We start from the raw sequence: 27,600 nt of genomic DNA, 5'->3' as shown, positions 1-27,600 counted from the left end.
ACATGACTGGGAGGGGTCATCTTGGTGGGGAACAACCCTTTCAAAGGACATAGATTTACATTATACCCTTAATAGGACAGCCCAAGACAAACTTGATTTGTCTCTCTCTGCCACACATGCTCCACCTTCCCAACAGAGCGGGCGCGCGCGAGACACACACACACACACACACACACACATAGGGGTGGTAATAGGTAACAGGAAGGGACATGTGTGACATCATGAGCAGACTGGATATGACAATGTTATTAACAGACAAGCCATAACTTGTTCAACACAAGGCATACACATGTTGAAAGTAAGGAAGATTGTTTAGGTATAGTGGAGGGGCACGGTACAGAGGAGGGTGCATAAAGACAGCGCATCACAAGAGAGTACATTCAGCTACATTCTGAGCGCACATCTTTCAGCGAGGAGACTGGGCTCATGCCTACACAAATAACACAGAGCAATTGAATGAGACACAAGATAGAGAAAGGTGCACTTGGAGGGGGGAGGCGTGCATTTCATTGACAGTTCACTACGGGGGGAGAGAACTGCGGGTAAAGGGTAGATGATCCGTGTTCCCAACAGACACCCTTTGGCGAGAAAATAACAGTGCAAATGCCACTAGCGCTTTTGAACACAGCACTGGCACAAATGCATTAGCTAACACACATAGGGAAAGAGGTCATTGCGCACGAATTGGAGAATAATGGTTGTATTAAAATTTGGGAGTAGATAATGGGGGGAGAAATATATTGTTTAATTGCAACGGTAATGAAAGTAGTGGAGTAATAAAATACTAGACTTAATGAGTAATTAACAGAGTAGGTAGGGTTTAACAAGTGGACATGGGGTGGGATACAGAGCGTGGGAGTAAATTGTGATGGTTAGGATTGATAGAGAACAAAAACAAAAAGAAAATGGAGATAAAATAGGGAGGGGGGAGGTAGCGAATAATTGGTAGCAAATTTCATTTAGTACCAGCTTAAAGTGCCTGCAGTTCACTGCGGGGCACGCCCTGAGAAGTTGTGAGAGGAGCCATAGAAAAAAAGATTTAAAAACCCTGCGATTATCTTAACTAAGGAACATGATCCTCTTAATTTAGACACACAGCCACCCTATATGACAGATTTACCACCCTGATGTTTCCCTGTTTAGCTTGTCAGCACCTAATGCCCCCGGGACAAAAGCGCTCAATATAAATAGCTTAAAGTACAGTAAATACAAGACTCAAAGGCCCATTTGTACACCACCACCACCTAAATTACGTGTACATGATCCAAGTGTGTCATGAGTATATTCACTTAAATTAAGTGCAGATGATCCAGATGTGTTAAGGATACTGCTACGGGCTAGTGGTTGTCTACCCATTTTCCAGGTAAATTTCGAATTATGTAACCATTTACGGTCAGACCGCCACTGAACAACCACCAGGTGGTGACAGAATGATGCATAAATGTACCCTTGGCTCCTCCCACTAGGACACTGAATAGTGTAAGAGTAGTGCATAGACGTTAGGTCAAGAAATTGAAGAATATGTACATTCTCAGGTCTCAAGTGCTTCTTTTTCATTTCTCGCCAGATACAAAGGACCCAGGGCTGGCCTGAAGACAACGGACAACTAAAACCCAATGGCTAGTGACTAGAGTGGGACATTTTGCCCTCCTGACAGACCTTGTAAGATGTGTAAGGCGTCAAGCCCTACAAAGCGGTGGCCACCCTGGCAACGAGGGAGCAACGATCAACAGGGCCAACGCAACAGATTTTCATGAACTGCAAAACAGCACGAACACTCCCGAGTTAGGGAAACATGGCCATCCTATGGTCCAACGCACACTAGCAACTATAATAGGGACCAACACACCCATGTCCAAAGTTTAATTGAGTTTCATATTATATTTTGTGCACCCGACAGCTGTAACACTTTTTGTTCTTTCTCTTTTCCTCGCACATGCAGGTTGTTGCGTATGTATGCTGTTAGAATTGTGTAGGAAATGTCCTTAATGTTATCTCCCATTAGTCACCCTGAGGCCTACTCATTCAACCATTCTGAAGCTTTTTCCCACTCAATTTGCCCACTCTGTCAGAAAACTCAGACCCCTTAGAACACGTTTCCCTGAAGTATATTTCCTTGCTCCCATTGAATAGAAAGCCCAAACTTTTCCCCAACTTGAATACAGTGCATATACTGTCCGACCCACATTGAGAAACCCTCAACAAGAAGTGTCCGGGGGGAGGTTTCATTTGTGCCCTTAGTAATTGTTTAGTTCGCGGAGCTTGAGGTTAATAACAAGTACTAACGTATTAACGCCTTTCTTGTGATTTTCAGGCGGGCAACTTTATCATCTCATCAGCTGCAAGGACCCAGCAGCGTAAGTGGTTATGGGCAAGCAAATAAGGACTTATCTTCACAATGGGACTGTTAATGATGAACGGAATAATGGGGGGTGGTCATTTAAAAATTATATGTAATAGTGAGCATTACCGCTGTATCCCCTACTAACATTCCCTAACTCAAGCAGGAAGACTTACGGTGTCAGTGGGTGAGGAAAAAGCTGCTGCCAAAGTAAGGAGAGGTAAGTGCAGACACAAAGGGAGTAAACAATACACATCACACACAATAGCAGACTAACAAACAACATGCACACATGTACAAAATTGGTAGGGACACCTCTGGGAAGAGCTGTTCTGATTGCTCTTTACTAACGTATGCCTTGAGAGAATTGATTACAACAGAATTTAATACAGCAGAGCACGACGCCCATGTATCTCAAAGTGTTCCAAACGTGAAGAAGGTTGCAAGGGAAGATAACAACATTGAGATTGATGTAAAAAGAGGCAATCCCCTATGAAAGAAGATTACATCAAGACACTACCCATGATGAACAACTACTGGCAGCTCATTGAAGATCAACTGTATGTAGCAAGTGGCCAGAGAGAGCAGAAGCTAGCAAATGCACCAGTGAGCAAGCTGAAGAAAAAGAAAGAAGAAAAAAAAAAGAGAAGAAAGAAAAATAAAGAAATAAAAATATGATAAGTGCCTAACAGAGTGGGACAAGAGAGCGAAAGATGACTTGGGTGGAGAATGAAGAAGGACCTATACTGTGAAGGCACCAGCCTTATATTACCAGCACAACAGTGAAAAGAAGTGGACGAAAATGCTGGAAGCAAGAAGGTTGAGGCAAGTAGGGAGATGAGAGCAGGAACATCACTGCTTATGGACAACTATTGAGCATATGGATCTAAAGCTCGAGAGAAACTACCAGCGAATTGGGGAGGCGACTGTTCGTTGGTGCACATCAGCATGCCCTTGTTGGTGATGCCCAAGGAAGATGTGAAGCATGACACATTCCCCAAGATGGAAAACAACAGAAGGGAGCGGAGGTGACTGCACAAAGAACAAAATGCCCAAACAACGGAAGAAGAGAAACAGACAGAGGAGTGAAAAGAGGGGGGGAACTACTTCTCGAGAGAGACAGAAGCAACATTGGATGAAGTACCAGCACACAAAAGACTGTTCAGCAGAATACACATGTGAACAGAGAAAGACAAGAACTGGCTAGCATTTCCATAGTAATGGATGCCATCATGACTGGCTGGTCGATTGAAGGTGATAACAGAAGCACTAGTACCGAGCGCAGCTTCATTGTGCAAGATCAAGATACATTGCAAGATGCGAGAGATCAACAGAAGAAGAAATAGGAATGCAAATAAAAGATATGGTGAAAGGAAGAGCCGGACTAAGGGAGAAGAGAGCGGTGTGCGACATGGTTCCAGCAGTAATAAAGGTGGACACTCCCTGTGATCCGAGGAAGTACGAAGAGAAGTGAATGTAGTGGAACGCAGAAGGAGAACACTCCTACATGTACTGTTCATTGACAATAATGTGAACAATTATGGACACTTCAAAGAATTGACAAAGATATGCAGACCGGAAGGAGGTGAATGTTGCTTGGTGGTGTGGTCGACAAAATCGACCAGAGGGGGGACTGAAGAGGGAAAAATCGAGACCAAACCCATGCCCCCTCACCCCAAGCGCATATATAGAAGAACAGCAGGAAGAACAAGGAGCGCACTTATCATTTGAACCAGGCCCCAGCGCACCCATGGGTGACAAATATGCTGAAAGACACCCACTTCACCAACATTGCAACCTACATGTAGCAATACCAGAATCTACAAAACACAAGAATCCCTTTTTAAAGGCTTGCAGATGCCTATATGAATTAACCTGATCTAATTGCACAGTGTAAAGCCATGTTTCAGGAAAGTTACAGCCAAGTGCATTTGTCTCACTGAACACCAGCCGCAGTGGGGATTTGTGCTGACTTCAGCAATGCGCCTCGCAAATCCAGCAGCAGCCAAGGTCTTACAGTAAGATAAGATTCCTTTCTAAAGACATTTTCACAAGACCCACACATCATTTGAAACATAATTGTAACCAGAATGGCTCAGGTCTGGCCAATGAACCCTGAGAGCCCAGGGGCGAAAAGCCTGTTTCAGCTAAAACTGATGGGAACAAATTCATACTGCAACAATTTTAGAATTAGGTAATGGGGGTGGCGCAGCTAAACCAACCCACTGATGCAAAAGTCCTAATGTCCAATGGTCAGGCTTCCTATAAGGGCTACATGGGTACCCTATCACTTAGCAGCCAATAGCAGGATGAGATAGGTTTCTGGGAGCTGGTCCAATTCTGTGAGGTCAGCCTGCAGTGTGTTACAATGCTGGCTTGCAAGCCAGCCCCAGGGAGACGGTGCCTGAATTTTCGCTGTGCACGAAGCTCTCTGTGTTTTTTTTGCTGCCCAGAAATAAACACAGTTTGCAACATGTTGCTGCCTGCTTGGGACTCTGCTGCATTTCTTTGGGCAAAATGGGAGGTGTTGGGGTCTTCCCATAGCTCGGACCCCCAGAAGCCCTGGTGGGGGTCCAACTTCTCCCCAACAACTCTTTAGATATTAACCTGCACCATGCCCCGCAAGATTCAGTTATTGCTTTGGTAGAAGGATACCACAGATTGCAAAGTCAACCTTACCCCCAGTCTGCTGGAACTTTGGGCATCAATAGGACTGCCTTCAGAAATATACACATGACCTTTGGCCTTCCCTGTTGCCAATGCAAGGCAGCTGCTGGCATTTGTCATGAGACTGTCCCAGGCAGATTAACATGGGTACTCTATTGTTTATGGTATGCAGCATCTATGCCAGTGAGTGTCTAGCAGAGCTCACCTTCAGAATCTGAATTAATTGTATTAAATACAAAACAAACAAAACAGGCTGTTACTACCCTCACAGATGGCATTCTGTTACAACTACATATCTTTTACACTCCTGTTTGTAGAAATAAGCATTGTTTGGCCTTTAATAACACACTGTTTTATATAAATAGATTTTAAAAGTATACAAAACACAAACCTACCTGATAAATATATGCATCTTTATATAGAGATATATGTTGAGCAAAAAGGGTATGGGTTACGACTGTCGTTTAATGTTCATCTTGACTGGACAACTACAAGCACCAAAATGCAAAGTTGTTATCAAGGTAGTTAAGTCCCCAAAAAATCCTTTTTTGTGTGTCAAGTAAGCACGCCTATATAAAAAAATAAAGATGTTTTGTAACTTTCCTTAATTGGACTGCTAAACGCAGTCGACTATTTTCTTCTATGGGGTCCAGACGGCCTCTGTCTTGTCAGCCAGCAGCAGCACTCAAACCTTCAGCTTGGGATCTGGCACTCACCCTGGACATGCCACCAGCCCCATAGTTTGAAGACCACAGCGGTAGAGGAACTAAAACTATGATAGGAATAGACCAGTCTGAAATACTAGCTATCAAGCTATACAAACTGAATTGCAAGGCACTTGATTACGCACATGAACCCGTATATGGGTGGAATGAAGAAACCACTGACTCGCCTTGTTCTCGTTACTTTTAGCAATTTGGCCAAATGGAGTCTTCTGGAAATACAGATCATTATCAGATCAACATGCTGCTAGTGAAGAGCCAAAACCAGGCCCACGGGGGACTTTGTGAAAAGTTACAGCCTACATATCTGTAAACAACTAATTAGGGAGACTGAATGCAATAAACCCCCGAGGTGCGGGGGAAATAATGACAGATAACGGCCTTGGGGCTAAGTCACAGGACAGAGCAAAGCAATGGCCATGATTGGGGGCCAGCATCATTAGCCGATGGTAGGGTCCCCTGACCTCAAGGGTCATTACTTACAGTGGCCCCAATAACTTCTTTCGTGGCACGCACACTGTCACGGTACATACCTGCATTTGAACATTAACTGGTATTAATATTTATTTGTGATTTCCTTGGTGAAGGCCTCTTTGCTTAGAATGATTGACCATGGATAGTGGGTTCCATTCCATATAATAGTGGATTTGGCCTCCTCATTCTCAGCAGTAGGACTGGAACATTTTGGGCAAAGGATCTTCTTAGAATTGTGTTTAAAGGCCCTGCTGACAGGGGTGCACATGGTTTATGAATACCATAATACTGGTAAATGTCCAATGAAGGAGCATATTAAAGCCCTCAAGAAAGCAGAGGTCCTTCTCTTACCCTGGCGTCATATTCCAGAACAAAGGGTGGGAAATCGATCTGTTCCGGGGATATTGCTGCAAACAGCTGCTGGAGTCTCTCCACTTGGTGGACCTTGTCCTTCAATCCAGACACTGTAAAGGTGGTGAAAAACCATGTGGAGACCTAAAGAATACAAGAGGAAAGGGGAATACTGATGAGACCCATGAAACAGCTGGCAGCAAAACAAGCAAGAGTAGATCAACAGGTGGTGGGTATCAGGAAATCCAACCAACACAGAATCAAGGCAGCAATCGGCTTACACAAAGTAGAACAAGGACTCTGTTCCGCTCCAGTGAACGGTCCTAATGTGGCACAGCGTGTCACAGCAATGATTCCACATTGAAATGCAACCAGCCGAGGATGTAAAATGCGCAGCCATCTATGAAAGCAACTGCAACCTTTGACACCCCAGGCTAACTGCTGCCATACATGTGATATTAGGTGTACATGTGTAAGAGGGTGCATTAGGAAGCCTCTTGAAGACATTTAACATGTAATGGCCACACATTAATAGATTAAGCTATAGTTTGTATGTTATTTGCAGAAGATGTATGCACTAGCCACTCATTCCCCAGGGTAACCCATCAAATCTAGATTTGGACCTCTGCTCTTTCTATGCTACATTATTGCTACGATCACAGAAGAACAAAGAGCCTCCGCTCCAACCCTACAGCACAACTGGGCCAGAAGCCTGCACAAATATCACTGTGCCTACAGAAAAGAGGAAGGAAGTATTTGGTGCGAAAATAGCATATACTATGAACAGGACCTGTTTGCAGGTTTCAGAGGGGTGTAGAGGGGTGATGGATTGGAAAATAGGAGGTGGCTGTACTCTCCCTCCATCCTCAACCTGCAATTAAACAGTAAATGCAGAGTTTGGGTTTCTTAAAAGATTTTCAAATCGTTCTTACTGACACAAACTGTGCCTATTGTAACAATTACGAGCAGATATACCCAGGTATAGCCTGGCTACAAAGTAACCAAATGTTTCATATGCTTTTTTCACTGCTGCCCTGGCTGCCTCTCAACAGGCGGATGCAGTCATCTGATGCTCAGTGTAGTCTTACTTGTCTCTGATCTGGAGTGTCTTGTGGTCTCAGTTCTGCCTGTTTGCTTGCTTGTGCTTTTGAGGTAATTGTTCAACTTTCTGCAGCCCTGCCCTGGCTGCCTCTTTACACCAAGCATCAGAGGACTTTCCAAAAGCAGACAGTCTCTTGGGTAGCATGATGTTTGAATTACAGGTTTGTTGTCACTGGAGATGTCTACTTCTTTGTGTGCCGATGGGACTAATTTCCTGAAATCTTTGTATTAATTTTCCTGGATTCAGGGACAGCTGAAGAGGTTCTGGGGGCCCATTTCAACACAACAGTTGGGGGCCCCCTTGCTTAGAGTGGAGAACAAAAGGTCTGAGCCTCCTGTTGGTTGCATACATTATAATGGAGACAAGCCAGCAGGCAGGGAGTTGAAACACTAAATGTTGCTAACTGGCCATCTTATCATTAGTCTTCTTTGTCAGAAGGGGTTCATGTAGAGAAAAAATGTACCACAGAGGCACGAGATAACGCTCTGACGGGCTACAACAAATGCAGCTTCTAAGGTGCGTGCTGCCAAGTGCACGATTTAAAGTCTTGAATGAAAGGCGAAGATTGTTGTGTGATAAGGCTGCCGAGTGCCAACAGTGGGGCAGATGCTGGGTGTCCCCCCCACCCCAAAGCCCCTTTCAACTTAAATAGCTGAAAGACCCTGAGGCCATCCCCGCCCGGATTACTTGGACTAATGTTTGTTTCATTTGTCGCAGGGCTCCCACCTCAGGAAATTTAAATTAAGCAAAATAAACATTTGTTTTTGGATTTTCTCCACCAGGGCACCACTTTATCAACTTCAAACCACACCACTAGATTCCTTGTGAAAATGTACCAGTTTGACTCCTTTGGAGCACTCTACATAGTTCTCCCCCTTCATTTCTATAGTGGACAAAAAGACAAACACTTTCAAAAATATATATCGTACGGTAATGCTGATGTTTTAACAGATGTGACCTTGCCAAGATGGGATGAATATCAATCTCAGCAAGGGGATGGAGATATATAGAGAGGTCCCAGGCCAGTCCTCACTGTGAGAACGGTGGTAGATTACAGTGCCCCAATTCTTGCTCCCCCCGATAACAGAGTATGTTATCGTGCAATACACTGTCTTCTCCAGCTTTGCCTTGACCAGCAGTCTCACCTCTTTTTCAGAGACTACAATTTGTGCCCAGGAGGCAAGCAGCAAAATCCAAGCAAGAAAGCCAGAACCTGGGATCCATGCTCAGTGTGCATGACATGAGACCCAGAAAGCCAGCGGAGCAGAAACCCTGCAGTGGGTGACAACGCCCCTGCAGAGATGCAGACTCTGATCCAGCAGCATACCGCTAGAGACACCGAGTGCAGCCGCTTGTATGCGCAGCCTGGGAACACGCATCGTGGCGCTGCTAGGAGTCATCCGCAAACCTGCTTGACATTAAACCCCACTAGACCACCAGAGACTAAAAGGGGAGCAGCATCAACCCTCCCTCCCCCTTACTGATTACAATGGGGATAGCTAATCCCACACCCACTAATAGGGACTGGTACACTTAACATCCTAAAACGGTATGGCCACTCTGTAGAGAGCACGAACGAGGAAAGTGGGTGGGGATTTGCCCCCTAATTATGACTTTCCAGCACACATGCCTGCCCTCAGAGGGAAAGCATAGGCCAGATGACCAAGGGAAAGACCAATCTACAGACAGGAGGGAAGATATTAGGGAGGAACAGTAAGGATGATGTGTGGGTTATTGGGGTGCTGTCAGTAGTGGAGCTGGAAGACAACCAACCAAGAGACCAGCAGGAGGAAGGAAGGCACAGTGAACTGTGGAGCAGGAGAGGTATTGGCTAGAGGGCGGAAGTAGTACTGCTGTGTGTTTGTGGGGCAAGGGTGGTTAGTTTAAGAAGTGATTGTGAAGTGGATGCTATAAAGTGAAATGAGTAGTTGGAGGAGGGGGGAGCAGCAGGGCAGAGGAGGGGGGGGAACAGCAGGGCAGAAGAGGGGGGAGGAGGAGGGGAAGCAGCAGGGCAGAGGAGGGGGGAGCAGCAGGGCAGAGGAGGGGGGAGCAGCAGGGCAGAGGTGGGGGGAGCAGCAGGGCAGAGGAGGGGGGAGCAGCAGGTCAAAGAAGTAGGATTAGTGTGGAATGGGAGGACAAGTAGCCTAAAAGGGTGCACCATAAGAGCAAGGCAGAACATAGACAGCAGAGGGTCAACATTCTAATAACCTGGGGCCAAGGAAGACTCGATTAGGGTGGAGGGTTGAAACAAGACGAGAGGGACAGAGGGCAGTCCGAGGGCTCACAAGGAACAAGTTCCTTACCTTTAACTATTGTTCTCCAGCATGGATCTGGCATGTATTCACATGCTCATGAATATTCCCCGTCAGGCCGGGAATCCTCGTAAAAAGAAAAAATAGTTTCACTTTAATTTACAAACTGTATTTCTCCTTTAAACCAATCTCCAATCACAGCACTCTGGGTCATAATGCCCCCAGCCAATGACCGCCCTCTACCTAAGCCCCTCCTCGGACAGACATCTTCAGATTTGGTAAGCATGTAAAGTAGCAACATGACCAAGAAGAGCCGCAGAGGGGTAGGAGGGAGGGTTCGCATGTGAATCAATTCCAGACCCATGCTGGAGAACAACAGTTACAATTAAGTAATTTGTTCCTTCTCCAGCATGGGGTCTGGCATCGATTCACATGTTCATGAATGAAGAATACATAGCAGTACAACATTACACAACCACAGGAGGTGGCAAGGCTCAACAGAAGCAATTACTCTTAACCCCGGAACAGGCTCACCTCAAATGAACAGGTTGCGTAGCACTGCTTGGCCGACTCTGGACTCCTTCCCCCGCTGGAATCCCTGCCCATGCAGTAGAATCTCGTAAAGTTGTGCGTGGACGTCCACGTAGCAGCCCTAGAGATGTCCAGCAGAGGCACACCAGAGAGGAATGCTGTCGTTGCAGCGATTGCTCTGGTTATGTGGGCTCTCAGACAGCCGGGGAGCGGTCGGTTCGCCAACTGATGACAGTGTGTGATGCAGCCGGAGAGCCACCTTGAGATGGAAGCCTTGGACAAGGCCTTCCCATGGTTCAAGGACCAAAGTTCACAAACATTTGAGATGTCTTCCGAAAACTTTGTGCGTGCCACGTAGAACTTTAGCACGAGCAACATCCAGCAAGTGCTTTCAGCCGGAGATGCAGGCTTTGGAAAAAACATAGGTAACACCAAAGGGTGGAATTCCGACAGAACATTCCGCTTAAAGGAGGGGTGCATCTGCAGCACCACCCTTGATTTGTGGCAAGTCAGAGATGGCTGGCTGCAGGAGAGGGCCTGGATTTCAGCCTCCCTCCTGGCAGAGGTTATGGCCACAAGGAAAGGCATTTTCCACAAAAGTAATTTGAGCGGTACCTGGTGCATAGGCTTGAAGGGGGCTCCCATGAGCCTCGTCAGCACCACGTTGAGTTCCCACGCCGTGACAGGGGCCTTCACCGGAGGGAAAGAGCAGAACAGTATGGAAGAATCTGTGGGGCTGTGACCCTGAGAGGGGTGACCACTTGCGACTGGCACCACGTAGCGAAGCGCTTCCACTTGTGACCGTAGCACTTAAGAGTCGATGACGCTCTGGCCTTGGCAAGGACTTCCCTGCAGTCCGCTGGCAACTCGTATCCTCCAAACTATAGGGCTGCAGGAGCCAAGCCCTCAGGCTTAGCAATCCTGGGTCGTGATGCACGATTGCGCCTCCTTCTTTGGTGAGCAGATCCGTGACCACCGGCAGCTTGACCGGAGGCAAAGCCGATAGGCTGAGAAGGGCCGGGTACAAAATCTGACACGGCCATGCCGGGGCGATGAGTATTATCCTGCACCGGCACTGTTTGAGTTAATTGGTGACTCGCAGCAGGAGAGGCAACGGAGGGAATACGCAAACAGGCCTTCCCATGGGGAACGTGTCCCCCCCATGCTCCCCGGCTTGTGGAACCTGCTGGCAAATTTCTGGGATTTGGAATTTGCCGCTGTCGCGAAGAGATCGATCTCGGGCCTGCCCCACTTGATGAAGATGCAGTCCACATGTTCCTGCCGAAGTTCCCATTCATGGTAGGAGCGCAACTCCCTGCTGAGGGAGTCTGCAATAGTGTTCTTGACTCCCACCAGGTGAAAAGGGGAAGAGGAACATCTCTTGTTCGACGGCCCAGTGCCACAAGTTCTGCACCTCTTTGGAGAGCGCTGGGGATCGAGTGCCCCCCTGCTTCCTGATGTAGAACATTGTGTTGGTGTTGTCCGTGAAGATACTCACCACCTTGCCCTTCAGAGACGAAAGGAATGACTTGAGGGCCCAGAACACTGCCCGTAGCTCCAGGATATTGATGTGGAGATCTTTCTCTGGCAGCCACAGGCCTCTGGCATGCAGACGTTCGGTGTGGGCTCCCCAGCCCTCCAGGGAAGCATCCATGGTGACCGTTTCCTGGTATGGAAGGTTTCGAAAACCTGTGACCCGGGCAATGTTGGTGTACGCCCCACCACCTTGTCGCCAGACGGAATTCCCTGTCTAGAGAGGAATCTCGTCTGCGAAGCTTCCGGACATTTGTATCCAGCGTGCGTCCAGCAACTCCTGAAGAGGTTGCATCTGTAACCTGCAGAGCCGGATAAAGGTAGATGCAAGACGCTGACATTCCGGGCAGCGACTTGATGGTCCGCACCATGTCGGTCTTCAGTGACAGCCTTTGCACTTTCCCCAGCATGGCCGCTACCCTCTCCTCCGAGGGCGACGCTAGGCAGGAGAACACGTTGAGCCTGGCTCCTAGGAACAGCGCGTTCTCCGAGGTTTCAAGCAAGACTTTGGATAATTGATGGAGAACCGGAGCTCCGTCAGCAGCTGGACGGTCGTCTCTGTGTGTTCGACAGCTACCTCTCATGAATTGGCCCAGATGAGCCAGTTCTTGAGGGAAGGCATACACGTGTATCCTTCGTAGACGTCCAGCCACTGGTCCCAGGCACTTTGTGAACACCCTGGGAGACAATTTTAGGCCAAAAAGGGAGGGACTTCAACTGGTAGTGCCTTCCATGTACCATGAAGCGTAGGAACTTTCAGTGCTCCCTGTGAATGGGGAAGTGGAAGTAGGCGTCCTCCAGGTCCAGCAATGTCAAGACGTCTCATTCCTCCAGTTGGCCGAGCACGTGCTGCAATGCAACCATCCTGAATATTTGGGACTTGAGGTACTTGTTAAGACGCCACAGGTCTAGAACGGGCCTTCAGCCCCCGGTCTTCTTTCTGACTAAGAAGTATCTGGAGTAGACTCTGAAGCCCCGGAGTCGTCTTGGAACTAGCTCTATCGCCCCTTTTCTTAGCATGGCCCGTACCTTTTGCAGGAGTTGAGGGATGTGATGCTCCTGCCAGGCCACCGGAGGTATCTGCGGACACTTGTATTGAAACTCCAGGGTATGTCAGTGGGCGAGAGCATCCAGCACATATCTGTCAGTGGAGATCTTCTCCCGCTCGCTGACGAATCCTGTCAGCCAGCCTGCAAACAGGTTGCATGGGTGTGGGCCAGATGTTCTGGCCGGTTAAGTCCTGCTTCAGCACCTGCGTTCTACCTTGCGAGCGATGATGGCACTGATCAACTCCACCAAGCTTTGGAACGGCCTCCTTGGTCATGGACCGCGACGGCTGATGATATGACGAGGAGAAACCCTTCTTAGATCTGCCCGCCTTTCCTCCAGAGGCGTGAAAAGAAGAGCAGTGTTGTTGGAGTGCCCAGGCCCTCTATGTCCATCTTGATGGCCTGTAAGGACTCGTTGACGGCCTTCCCAAAGAGGTTATCCCTGAAGGGCATGTCTAGTACCTTCGACTGGACCTCCTGCCGGAAATTAGTGGCCTTCAGCCAGCCTCGCCAACTGAGGCAGATGCCATTCCCCATCTGCCGGAAACCTGCGTCAGCGATGTCCAGGGCCACTTTGATGGCATGGTCCAAAGCCACTTCCTGTTACTGGCACCGTGCGATCACCTCCGCCTTCTTGTCGTCTGGTAGGAAGTCCAGAATGGGGCCCAGCTTGTACCACAGTTCCGTGTCATACCTGGCCAGGATCGCCAATGCGTTGGCTGCCTTGACAGTCGACGCCAGAGTAAATGGCCATCCTCACCATGGAGTCCAACTTCTTCCCCCTCGCTGTCCGGAGGGACAGATGACGACAACGAGGGGTTAGACTACTTTTACCTCGCAGCCGCCGACACCACCGAGTCCGGTGACGGTTGCGACTGTAGACACTTGGGGTCAGACTCTGGCGCCCAATACTTTTTCTCCAGCCTATCCCGCTTGGCCATGCAAGGATTCTTCAGAAGAGCTAGGCCTTCCTCCCACACGTCATCCAGGAGGGACACTGCCATGATGGTCTTCCTGTTGGCCTTGCGTCTCTGGTATACATAGCCCTCCTCCTTGGTCTCCTCGGTCAACAGCTGGAAACGTTTGGAGGCTTTGGTGATCATGGCATGAAACTACTCCACCTCATCCGGTGGGGATGCCCTCGGTTGCGCCGATCCGCCTGCCTTGATGATGTCATCGTCGTGGCTGTGCCCATCCCTGTGTCCATCTGGGGGAGGGCAGTGTGAGAGCACTGGGCGCGGGTGTGGCGGTTGATGCGGGGTTGTCAGGTGGCGCTTCCTCTTTTTAGCCAGAGGCTGACCCGGAACCACAGGGTCTACCTGTGGCATCCTCTTCTGGATTTCTGACACTGTGTGTAGAGTCGAAAGGATGTCCAGGGATACATCTCTCAGCTGAGCAGTCTTGGTTGGCACACTAGGACATGTGCCGTCATCCTCCGCATCCTCATGGACCGTGAGCAGGGACTCCTGGTCCTCCTCGTCCGAGGACAAAACATCCATGTCTTGAGGCACAGCCTGTGGCTGGTCTGAGACCTCATTGCCACCCCTTTTTTGCACCCTGAGGGGTTGGAGCCAGGCTCAGTGACAGCATCCTCTTCTCCGGTGTGTCGGCAGACCTTGCCACCATCCTGGCTGAGGCCGCAGGACCTCGGGGATAGTACCACCCTGGGCGTAGTAGGAGCTACCTTTAGATGGTCAGCCCCCTTGGCCTTCGAGAGAGCGGCGGTCACCAGCTCAATCGTCGACGAAGATTTCTCCTGCGCTGCCTGAGCCTTCTTGGGCAGGTCGGCCATTTTTTCCTCCACCCTAGGCTTCTCGGGCTGCTCCGGTAGCTTAGCCGGGTTGGACGACTTCCTTTTTAAGGAGGAGCTCGACCGGTGGCTTGCGATGGAGGCAGATGGTGACGTTGATTGCGCCCTGCCCAGCGAGGGATCCGCTTGCGTGGCAACCCCGATGGAAGCAGACTCGCAGTGCTTGGCCTTGTCTTGGGCCCCAACAGATGGGGTGCCCTCAAATGCTTAGAAGCCTGCTGTTCAGACTGGCCAGTCCTAGGTGAGGCATGCCCCTACTTGTGGCACGGGACAGAGGCCTTTGCGCTTAGTCACGCCGCCTGTCTACTGTGTCGATCCTTCATCTTTCTCTTGGAGAAGCCAAGGCAGATCTCACAATCTCCTTCTTTGTGGTCCAGGTGAAGGCAGTATAGGCATTGAAGGGGTTTGTCCTCCACAAACACGTTGTCATGATCTCTGCTTCCAGTTGATGGAGAACTCGAGTTTGAAGTCAAAAGCATCCTGGACTCCAAGATCTCCAAATCTAAGCTATTTTACCTAATTGACTGGAAAGGCTACGGCCCTCTAGAAAGATCCTGGGAACCTGCAGAATATGTCCACGCTCCTCGTCTAATCAAAAGATTTCATCAAACATTTCCTGAACAGCCAAAACCCCCGGGGAAGCCCGGTTTGGGAGGGGCCTTGAGGGGGGGTACTGTCATGGACATTTCCTCTCTCCTAGCATCTTGTGCTAAGCCTAACTCCCAAATTATGATCATGGGCGACTTCAACCTGGGTTACCTGGATAAGAATGACACTAAAGCCACCGATTTAGCAAATGTCCTGTCTGATTTCGGCTTCACACAACATATCACGGAGCCCACCCACACTAAAGGCCGTATTCTTGACTGGGTTGCAGACCTGAACTGCGCCCTCAATGATATTTCTGTATCCCCCTGCGCTTGGTCCGACCACCATTTAATCTCCTTCTCCATGAACACCAGCCCTCTCGAGGACTCGCTAAACCTCGCCCCATCCACGCTCACACGGAATAAAAAAGACATTACCACTGAGAAACTTTTACCACTCATCCTCCCTTTGTTGAACGCGGCGTCTGAGTCGTGCTCTGACCCCTCAGTGTTAGTAGACACTTATAATCGTGTCATGACAAAAGCCCTCAACACTATCGCCCCCATCAAATTGCGTAAACAAAAACCGCGGTCCCATTTGAACTCCTGGTTCACACCGCAGCTACGTGACCTACGCAAAGAAAAAAGAAAAGCCGATGTCTTATGGAAAAGTGTCCCGTCCCTAGCCAACAAAAATAACCTCACGTCTGCCACCCTTGCCTATAAAGAAGCTATCCTCTCGGCAAAAAAGGAAGCATACAACAAAAGAATCACTCAAGCCCGCTCTAACACCAAGGAACTCTTTAAGATACTTAAGGAACTTGAGTCCCCTATCGCTCCTCTCGATAAGTGCACCCCAGACACTGTTTGGTGCTCAAATATCCAAAAAGCTCTACTAGACAAAATCTCCACTCTCCAAACTAAAATCAATGCAAAAAAAAACCACCTCGCGGGCTCAACCAGCGCCACCTCGAACTACAATATCCAAGCGTCTAAACAAGACCTTAAACCATTCAGTTTCTCTCCCCTCTCTGTCAAGGAAGTAGAAAACATTATATCTAAACTCAAACCCTCCAACTGCCAAGGTGATGCTTGCCCCGCCGTCATCATTAAGGAAGCCGCTCCTAAGCTCGCCCCATTTATTACCTCCCTCATAAATGCCTCCTTTGAATCAAGTACCGTGCCCGACAACCTCAAGGACGCTTGGGTCATAGCTTTAATTAAAAAAGCCAATCTGGACCCTAGCAACCCTTCAAACTACAGGCCCATCACCACCGTGCCCTACCTTCTTAAAATCCTCGACCGCGCAGCCTATCTCCAAATCCAGGAGTATCTCGAACGCAACAATCTACTAGGTTTGAGACAATCTGGCTTCCGTCCCAGGCATGGCACTGAGACAGCATTACTAGACCTAAAAACCCAAATCGAGGCTCTGAAAGACAATGGCAAAATGGCGCTCCTACTCCTCCTTGATCTCTCAGCAGCCTTTGATTTGGTCGACCACCAAATCCTATGTCACCATCTCAAAACTGCTGCCCATTTCTCAGACACAGCCACTTCTTGGATCAGTTCGTTCCTTACTAACAGAACCATGAGGGTTTTCTCTCCACTATCAGCGGCTGACCCATCCCACGTCCCTTGTGGAGTCCCTCAAGGATCTTGTGTATCTCCCACACTCTACAATGTGTTCACAAAACCACTCTTTGATATCCTTGATTATCTGGGTGTCTCTTACACTAATTACGCGGATGACACCCAGATACTCATCCCTATCACGGGTGATTTTGTAACCGATTCAAAATCTCTCAATACAGTCTACACCGTCATCCAGGCCTGGATGGCTAATCACGGGCTCTGCCTTAACGACGAAAAAACAGAGTTAATTATTCTGGGCTCCCAAACTAAACTTTCGAAACTCGACTCCAACTATAAATCCTTCACTATTGACGGAAATGACATTAAAGTGGCCAATGTCACCAAAACTCTAGGAATCTACCTAGATTCCACACTGTCCCTCGTTCGACAAACTAATGCAGTTGTCTCTGCTTCCTCTTACACCTGCAAATTGATCACAGCCTGCAGACCATTCCTGACTCCGGACAACTGCCTGACCCTCGCGAGAACCCTCATCCTGTCCAAAATAGACTATTGTAACGCCCTCTACCTTGGGACCAGCCAAAGAAATCTGGACAAACTCCAGGTCACGCAAAACAACGCCATAAGGGCAGCACTCAACATTCCTAGACGAACCCACATCTCCAATTTTAGACGCAACATTCAATGGTTACCTATTTCCCATCGCATATCACTCAAATCACTTGTGCTCACACACAAGGCTCAGAACAATGCAGCTCCTGCTTACTTAGTATCACGCTTCTCGCAACACACAGCCATTAGACCATTGAGATCCGCCCAGATCCACACACTGGACATCCCCAGATTCAAACTACGCTCGGCGGGAGGGTCGAGTTTTCCTGTCCTTGCTGCCAAGCTCTGGAACTCACTTCCTAATGCCCTAAGGAACATCCCGCACTGCCTCGAATTTAAAGCCAAAGCTAAACTTTGGCTACGTGAACAAGATATCTCACTTTCCACCACTGCATCCTGCAGCGGCTAGTGTTTGTTTCTGCACGGCGTCTGCACTTTGTCACTCCGGCTCTTACATCTGCCTAACGCGTTTAGGTTCGCCTGCCTGGCGATTCTACTGTAATCTAAACGGATCTAACGTATACTTTCTTGCTACTTGCAATTGCTCACAGCTTGTACCCTTTCTCCTGTAACCGGGTGCTGCTACTTTGCTGTTAATATCTATGTTAATATCACCTGTAACAGTATACTGTATCACCCCTGCTGTAACCTGTAACCTCCTTTCTGTAACTTGTAACTTCCTCCTAAACATGCGCCCGCAAGCCTCTGGGCAAGGTGCGCAATATAAATAAATAAATACAAATACAAATGATCTCTGCTTCCAAAAGGCCAGGACTTACTCAACTCCCTTGGAAGCAGACCCATAACCCAGGTTCCGAGTGGCAGCCAGTCCCAATTGGGACCTTTTGTACCCTGTCCTGGCGCCAGTCTCATAAATATGCCGAGTCCCAGCCCTGCAAGCGCCGGGCTCATAATGCTTGGGTGGACTTACCTGCAGCAGACCATGCTGCTTACTTACCTGCCAGTTGAGCCCCTGATCCTCTTCTGTTTGGGACTACTTTTCCTGTTGGGTGGGGCAGGAGCCACTCCCTAGGTTCAGAACACTGGAACTCTTCTGGAAAGCAGGAACTCTTTTCTTACCTAGGCGTGGCTGTGGAAGGAGACACCTAAGCACTACAGAAGGCTATTTAAACCACACCCGATTGATGAATCTTGCTTTGCGTTATTCTGCATCCTCTGCAGCAGAACGCTCATCGTGTCTTCTGCATCTGATCCTGGGCCTAAAGGAAAAAGGCTTACCATCCTGAATCCAGTCTTCAGCAACATCTATAAAGACAAGAAAGAACAGGTTAGCACTACGGTCTTCAGTGACAGCGCATCTCTTACCTGGTCCATCGGCTGTCATCAACGCCTGGCGCAGCATTCCTGCATCTGAAAGACAACGGCTTACCTACTCTTCGCACGCTCCGGAGGCCTTCAGCGCCGCATCCGCATCTGTAAGACAAAAGAAGGTGCGTTTAAAGACATTGGATAACGTTCAATACTCACGTGCCATTACTCCATCCACGGCGAACTCAGTGGGCATTCCGGCATCCTTCAGCAGCTCCGAACTGGTACCTGCAAAATAAAAGGACAGTTAATGCGCATCGTGAAGCAAGCAACAAGCGCTTACTTGCGCGCTTCCAGGCGCTTCTATTCCGCATACGGGTCCATCCTCAACTCACTTCAGTCAGTCAACCGCCATCGCCGGAACCCTGCAAAATAAGAGACAGCATTACAAATGACTTTTAAAGACATTTGAAATATTCGGAACTCACCGTTCGTGAAGTAAACGACGGACAGCAGTCCTCTGAAGTCAAGAGGCCTGCGCTACCTATCCAGTGAAGAAACTGGTTACAGCACCCTGCCCCGAGGCAGATGGAGAGCTCAGCGTTCACTTACCTAAGACATCTTACTCTTCGAGTCAGGCATACAGTGCACAGAGGTCCATCCCAAAGAGCCAACCGGGTGGTGCACATCACTTTTGAAGATACGGTAGTCGCCCAGTCAAGACTGGCGCCTCTGCGAGAATCAGGTGAGCGTTACAGAACGCAAAGCCTACCGCAAAACTCTCGCCCAGGCGCTATGGAAACCTCGGATACCGACCACCTAGCCCGGTTACTTGGGGAACTAAGGGCAGAAGTGCATGCAGCTTGTCAGGAAACGAATGCTCTAAGAAGGGAACTAATTATTTCCAAGGAGCGAACAGACGATCTTGCTAGACAATTGCTACAGTCACAAGCCGGACAGACCCCGTTACCCGCATTAGGGGCAAATCTTCCTTCAACATCCCCTATGAATCCAGTGCAGATCAACCTACATGTACCTCTGGCTCCGCCCGAACGATTTTCTGGTGACCCAAAGAGGTTTGCAGTATTTATCAATCAGTGCCGGTTGCATTTTTTATGCCGGCCAGCAGCCTTTCCAACTGATCAAGCTAAAGTAGCATTTGTGCTTTCGTACCTTAGTGGCAATGCGGCAGACTGGTCGATCCCTCTAGTTAATCAAGATGATCCGGTTCTCCATGATTTTCAAGCCTTTCAGCTTAGTATGGAAAAACTGTTCGCAAGACATTCACAGGGGCAGGCCTTGGACAATGAGCTTCTTTCGTTGCGACAGGGTAATCAAGACCTTTTGGCTTATATTGCATCTTTCAACAGACTAATAGTGGAAACTCAATGGCCTGAGGACAAAAGGATTACGCTGTTTTATAGAGGTCTACGTGGAGAGCTCAAAGACGTTTTAGCCCAAGTAGTGAATCCCCCACAAGACTGTTCGGATTATATAGACTTAGTCGTTCAAATAGATCACAGACTGCAGAACAGGAAAGCCGATCGTTCCAAGTTTGATGCTCGAGTATTTTCCAAACCACCAACTCCTTCCAAAGGAGTAGACTCCGGGGAACCCATGCAAATAGGGGGCCTGAAAGGACCACTAACACAAAAGGAGCGGGAAAGGAGAAAACAGTTGCAATTATGCCTCTATTGCGGAAACTCAGGGCACTTTCTTCGAGACTGTCCGGTGAAACCAGCCAAGAAGGCGGTAGGAGCTGCAGTTACCAAGGTCACAAACTCTGAGCAGGGAAACGACCTCGCCCGATAAGAATAGAGGTCCTCTTGCCGAGCGTTAAAACCAGTTCCGTGACCTCGCATTTCGTGATACCTATGGTCCTCATTAGCCCTGATCATCCAGATCGATTACATGCGATTGAAGCTTACGTCGACAGCGGTGCCATCGGCAATTATGTGGATCAGGAAATGGTTTTGAGGATGAATCTAACTCTTTGTCCCAAGGCTGTAAAGGACGTCATTACTACGGTGGATGGTACGGAGATAGCCTCCGGACCAGTAACGCATACCACTCAAGAAGTGACGCTAGTAAGTCAAGATGGACACCATGAGAAGATCGTGTTCGATGTGATCAAGGCCCCTCAGTTCCAGATTACCAGGGATACCTTGGTTAGAAAAACAATATCCTCGGATCGATTGGCGAGCAAGAACGGTTCATTTCCCAGAATGTGTCTCTACTTGTCACCCTCCACCTGGTGTTGCTCTAGCAGAAATTTCTTCGGAGACTCCCCAGTTACCTCCCGAATACCTAGAATTCCAAGATGTTTTCCGGAAGGATCAGGCTAACTCTCTACCTCCTCATAGGTCCTATGACTGCCAGATAGACCTGATACCTGGATCTACTCCTCCGTGTAGCAGAATTTATGCCCTCACCGAGCCTGAGAACCTTCACCTCCGACAATACCTGGATCAATACCTAGCGAATGGGTTTATTCGTCCTTCTAAGTCCCCTGCTTCTTCAGCTTTGTTCTTCGTTCCAAAAAAAGAAGGGGACCTTAGAACTTGTATAGATTACCGCGCCCTGAACCAGATCACGGTTAAGAATAGATATCCGTTACCTTTAATCCCTGAACTCCTGGACCAAGTCAGAAGAGCATGCATATATACAAAGCTGGATCTTAGAGGAGCCTACCACTTGGTACGAGTAAAAGAGGACGATGAATGGAAGACGGCCTTCCGCACCAAGTATGGGCTATTTGAATATCAGGTCATGCCCTTCGGGCTTTGCAATGCCCCGGCCGCCTTTCAATATTTTATGAACGATGTCCTCAGAGAACTCATAGATGTATGTGTTGTCGTTTACATTGACGACATCCTCGTTTATTCTTCATCGGAATCTGAACATCGGAAACACGTGAAAATGGTCCTCGAGAGGTTGCGTCAACACAGACTTTTCGCTAAGTTGGAAAAATGTGTTTTCAACGTGACGGAAGTTGAATTCTTGGGATTCATATTATCACCTAGCGGAGTGCGTATGGATTCAAGGAAGGTCGATGCAATTCTCAAATGGCCATCACCATCCTCCGTAAAAGGGGTTCAAAGCATGTTAGGCTTCGCCAACTTTTACCGCAGGTTTATCCCCGAATTCTCTCGAATAGTCCAGCCCATCACCACCTTGTTAAAGAAAAACAAACGTTTTGAATGGTCTACCGAGGCGGAACAAGCTTTCCAGAATTTGAAGACAAAGTATATCTCTGCACCAATTCTAAAACATCCTCGCCCCGAACTCCCCTACATCGTTGAAACTGATGCTTCGAGCCTTGCCATGGGGGCAGTTCTATCACAGAAGGACCCAGTAACCAATCAGTTACATCCCGTGGCATTCTGGTCTCGCAAATTCTCGCCTCCTGAGATCAATTACACTATTACTGATAAGGAACTTCTGGCTATCAAGTCTGCCTTTAAGGCTTGGCGGCATTATCTTCTGGGGGCCCGACACACCGTTACTGTGATTACGGATCACCGAAACCTGCAATATCTGAAAACCGCAAAAGCCCAATCCTCTAGACAACTCCGTTGGGCACTATTCTTTGCCGAGTTTGACTTCATAATTACCTATCGACCTGGTACAAAAAACGGTAAAGCTGATGCCCTTTCTCGGATGGGAGTGGAGGAACACTTGACCAACCCTAAACCTGTACCTATCATTCCCGAACAAAAAATTCTGGGTGTAATAACCACACAATCCTTAGAGGAAATTAAGGATAAAACCAGGCAACTTATAACTCTAGCAGAAATACAGAATTGGCATCTACAGGGAAAGGACTTTGCAGTAAAGGACAACTTATTGTATTTCCAAGAACGATTATACCTGCCCCAGCACAGATTTACAGAAAAAGGTGATCTCTTGTTATCACGAGTCTCTAATGGAAGGACATCCCGGTATGGCCAAAACCTCGGAAAAGATCAAGCGCTACTTCTGGTGGCCGTCTTGGAAAAAAGATATCAGAGACTTTATAATGTCCTGTGGAGTATGCGCCCAAAACAAGAGTCAAAAGGAAAGACCAGCCGGCCTCTTACGCCCTATTGACATCCCACCTCGCCCTTGGCATACCCTTTCTATGGACTTCATCACCGACCTACTTCCATGCTCCGGATACAATACGATCCTGGTAATCGTGGACTTATTCTCCAAGATGGCGCGTTTCATTCCACTCAAAGGCTTGCCCACAGCAACAACTCTGGCCCGAGAATTTCTCGAAAACATTGTCCGACTGCACGGTTTTCCTTCAGTGCTAATTTCGGATCGAGGTAGTCAATTCATTTCTCACTTTTGGCGAAGTAGTTGTCGGTCGGCTCAAATTGATGTGAGATTATCGACCAGTCACCACCCTCAAACCGACGGACAAACCGAGAGGACCAATCAAACTCTGGAACAGTATTTACGCTGCATGCTGCAACAAACTGAAAAAACTTGGAAAGATATCCTTTGGATAGCCGAATATGCCTACAACAACTCTGTCCACTCAGGAACTGGGAAAACCTCGTTTTTTCTTTTATACGGCTGTCACCCTCGAACCTCAGAGTTGGATCCATCCCAAGATCTTGGAACACCAGCAGTAGACTACCTGCACTCTACAATCACCCAAGCTTTTAAGGAAGCCGTTTCTCACCTTAAAAGGGCTAAGGAACAATACAAGAAAGGAGCAGATCAACATTGGAAGGAAGCCCCCCAATATCAAGTAGGAGATCAAGTCTGGTTATCCACCAAATATCTACCTCTAAAAGGACCGCGCACATTCAACCCAAGATACCTTGGTCCCTATTCCATCACTACCATAGTAAACCCAGTAGCGGTCAAGTTGGACTTGCCCCCTCACATGAAGATACATCCGGTCTTCCAAGTCTCTCTTTTAAAACCCGTGCAACCTCAAACCCGACTAACTAAATCCCCAAAACCTATCCTAGTTGATGGAGAACTCGAGTTTGAAGTCAAAAGCATCCTGGACTCCAAGATCTCCAAATCTAAGCTATTTTACCTAATTGACTGGAAAGGCTACGGCCCTCTAGAAAGATCCTGGGAACCTGCAGAATATGTCCACGCTCCTCGTCTAATCAAAAGATTTCATCAAACATTTCCTGACAAGCCAAAACCCCCGGGGAAGCCCGGTTTGGGAGGGGCCTTGAGGGGGGGGTACTGTCATGATCTCTGCTTCCAAAAGGCCAGGACTTACTCAACTCCCTTGGAAGCAGACCCATAACCCAGGTTCCGAGTGCCAGCCAGTCCCAATTGGGACCTTTTGGACCCTGTCCTGGCGCCAGTGGCGCCAGGCTCATAAATATGCCCAGTCCCAGCGCTGCAAGCGCCGGGCTCATAATGCTTGGGTGGACTTACCTGCAGCAGACCATGCTGCTTACTTACCTGCCAGTTGAACCCCTGATCCTCTTCTGTTTGGGACTACTTTTCCTGTTGGGTGGGGCAGGAGCCACTCCCTAGGTTCAGAACACTGGAACTCTTCTGGAAAGCAGGAACTCATTTCTTACCTAGGCGTGGCTGTGGAAGGAGACACCTAAGCACTACAGGAGGCTATTTAAACCACACCCCATGGATGAATCTTGCTTTGCGTTATTCTGCATCCTCTGCAGCAGAACGCTCATCGTGTCTTCTGCATCTGATCCTGGGCCTAAAGGAAAAAGGCTTACCATCCTGAATCCAGTCTTCAGCAACATCTATAAAGACAAGAAAGAACAGGTTAGCACTACGGTCTTCAGTGACAGCGCATCTCTTACCTGGTCCTTCGGCTGTCATCAACGCCTGGCGCAGCATTCCTGCATCTGAAAGACAAAGGCTTACCTACTCTTCGCACGCTCCGGAGGCCTTCGGCGCCGCATCCCGCATCTGTAAGACAAAAGAAGGTGCGTTTAAAGACATTGGGTAACATTCAATACTCACGTGCCATTACTCCATCCACGCCGAACTCAGTGGGCATTCCGGCATCCTTCAGCAGCTCCGAACTGGTACCTGCAAAATAAAAGGACAGTTAATGCGCATCGTGAAGCAAGCAACAAGCGCTTACTTACGCGCTTCCAGGCGCTTCTATTCCGCATACGGGTCCATCCTCAACTCACTTCAGCCAGTCAACCGCCATCGCCGGAACCCTGCAAAATAAGAGACAGCATTACAAAAGACTTTTAAAGACATTTGAAATATTCGGAACTCACCGTTCGTGAAGTAAACGACGGACAGCAGTCCTCTGAAGTCAAGAGGCCTGCGCTACCTATCCAGTGAAGAAACTGGTTACAGCACCCTGCCCCGAGGCAGATGGAGAGCTCGGCGTTCACTTACCTAAGACATCTTACTCTTCGAGTCAGGCATACAGTGCACAGAGGTCCAGCCCAAAGAGCCAACCGGGTGGTGCACATCACTTTTGAAGATACGGTAGTCGCCCAGTCAAGACCGGCGCCTCTGCGAGAATCAGGTGAGCGTTACACACGTTGCGCAGTCCGCATCTGGTGCAGAGCTTGAAAAGGGAACTTCCTTCCTTCTCCTCCGTCATGGTCCAAGGTGCGGAGTAGGCCCGATGGCCTTCTGGAAACTTCGATGAACTTTGATGATCCATGCCCTTGAGGGGCGCTGAACAGATCCCCCGCTTGTCGGCCGATATGAGAGAAGAGCACAGGGGCTCTGTTTTGACAAAAATAGAACCTTTTTCTCAAAAAAAGTGTGAAAACCATAGACTAGCTCACAGAGCAAAACGCGGGGCAGTATGGCCAAGAGTGCAGTGATTGGTTTAGAGAATAAATAAGGTTTGTAAGTGAAAGTGAAACTTTTTTCCTCCCCAAGGATTCCCAGCTGGACGACGGGGAATATTCATGAGCATGTGAATCCATGCCAGACCCCATGCTGTAGAAAGAAGAAAAGAAAAACCCTTGAACTGTCCATGCGACTTGGAGTGATTATTTTGCCACCTGTGACACAGGTCAACATTTGAAGTTCAATTTTCAAACGTGCAACCTTGGTTTCATGACCTCCAGGCTCCATCTGTGTGGTCTAACAGGTGACTGGTTGCAGGATTAATGCCCTGCGAGTTTCCCCAGTTTGCCTGATTGTTTCCTTGGCACCAGACCAACGCTGATGTTCCTGTTTGTACCATTTCATCACCAATGTGCTACAGTCCCGCCACCTGTGTCTTTGGGCAGAAAGTATATTTAAGGAGATTGGCGATGGACATGATATCTCTCCATCTAAAGGGGATTTTCGAGGACTATATTGATAAATGTGCATGCACTACAATAAATTAACAAATGAAGAATAAAACACAGTGGGAAACTATAGTCCACAACAGTTTATTACTGAATCTATGATGTATTCCTGCATGACAGTTTTGCTGAAGCCCAGTTTCCCAGATCTGCCTTTGATGCTGTGAGAGACCATTCTTGCACCCGCTACCTCTCCTAATGCGGGAGAAACACAAAACCTCTGTTCTTTTCCCCACACCCATCCCCCTTTGCTTATCCAGGGTGTTGTAGGGGGACACCTGCGTGATCGCCAGTCTCCTGCTATGCCATGCTCGGTTACGACTACACCCCCTAACTCCCAAAATGCCCCTGGTCTCCCTCCCTTGGAATCCAAACCTAATGTATTCACACACCCCCAACCTCATACCTTCCCCCTTATCTTCCCCCTTCAAGACAACACCACATCCTGTCTGTACTCGGGCAAGCGTGAGTAGCACATGCACTATTTGACAGACCGCTATTCGGAAAGACAGCTTGTCATAAATAACAGGTCAGCGGAAAGGGCTTGACTTTATTACTTAAGTCTTTTGTCTCTGAAGCAATCATTAAACTAGTCACATGCCTACCACACTATATTACTTCTCCCCATTACAAGTTTCGCTAAATTGCAAATCGTTCGAGAACATTGTGTTAAACATCCAAACACGCATTGAAGTTGGGGGTAGGGAGGAGTTTCCAACCAAAAGGATGCCTCTAATCGTGAGAGAACATGTACTCTTAGGGAAACGAGTAACTGGTGGACAGAGGGAGGTTAAAGCAAGCTGGCATGAGTAACAAGGGGAAGGCTCAGCTGCATTCAAATTGCTATTGACATTCTATAAATGACTGGTTTTGGCGCCCTCACAAGGGAGCAGCACTTTGTTGCTTCTGTGACAGCAAGGAATGAAGAGTGGTGCTATAGACTTTTATTTAAGTAAAAGGATACACTTATCTGTCCTTAATTCTAATGGGGTTTCCCTACCTAATCTTAAGAAACTTGGGTGCTAGGCAGGAAGTCCGTGAAAGTCCTAATAAAAAGGCAACGTCCCAGTCCAAAAGCTCCTATGCTATCCCTGTCAGTACACTAAACATTAATAAAGTTCAGGTTCTGATCGCAACACAGGAGAATGACTTCTCCTGGATGCAAAGTATCCCCAAAGACGCCAAGTCTTCTCAAATAAAAGTTTCATTAAAGTTCAAAACATTTAGTACCAAACAAAATGTTCTACAGGATCCTTGTGGGGCTAGGAGAATGACTCCATTCTAGCTGGTTCCCCAATTTTCTTTCACCGGTGTAGTTCCTTCAAGGAAGTTTCAGCAAATTTCACGTTATTCATACTTTTTTGTCCCATCCCCACTGTGGAACTTCAAAGGGAATTCTGCTACAAAGTGGTTCACTGCTTCTTCATGATTTACAGTCTCAAGTC

General features: G+C 48.1%; 1 protein-coding gene across 4 annotated transcripts in view; it reads right to left on the bottom strand.

The window, feature by feature from the left end:
• The window catches only part of GDAP2 (ganglioside induced differentiation associated protein 2), a 1,016,820-nt gene that overhangs the window by 65,459 nt on the left and 923,761 nt on the right, over window positions 1–27,600 (bottom strand). For all 4 annotated transcript variants that reach the window (XM_069635760.1, XM_069635762.1, XM_069635761.1 and 1 more), the window contains exon 14: window positions 6,556–6,699. In XM_069635760.1, coding sequence (XP_069491861.1) covers window positions 6,556–6,699 — 144 coding nt within the window. The remainder of the gene's footprint in view (window positions 1–6,555; window positions 6,700–27,600) is intronic.

This window comes from Ambystoma mexicanum, chromosome 7p, assembly GCF_040938575.1.
Source record: "Ambystoma mexicanum isolate Mex_15411 chromosome 7p, UKY_AmexF1_1, whole genome shotgun sequence".
In the NCBI taxonomy this organism is placed as follows: domain Eukaryota; kingdom Metazoa; phylum Chordata; class Amphibia; order Caudata; family Ambystomatidae; genus Ambystoma; species Ambystoma mexicanum.
Note: the sequence above shows the minus strand (reverse complement) of the source record. Positions and strands in the feature narration are given on the sequence as shown.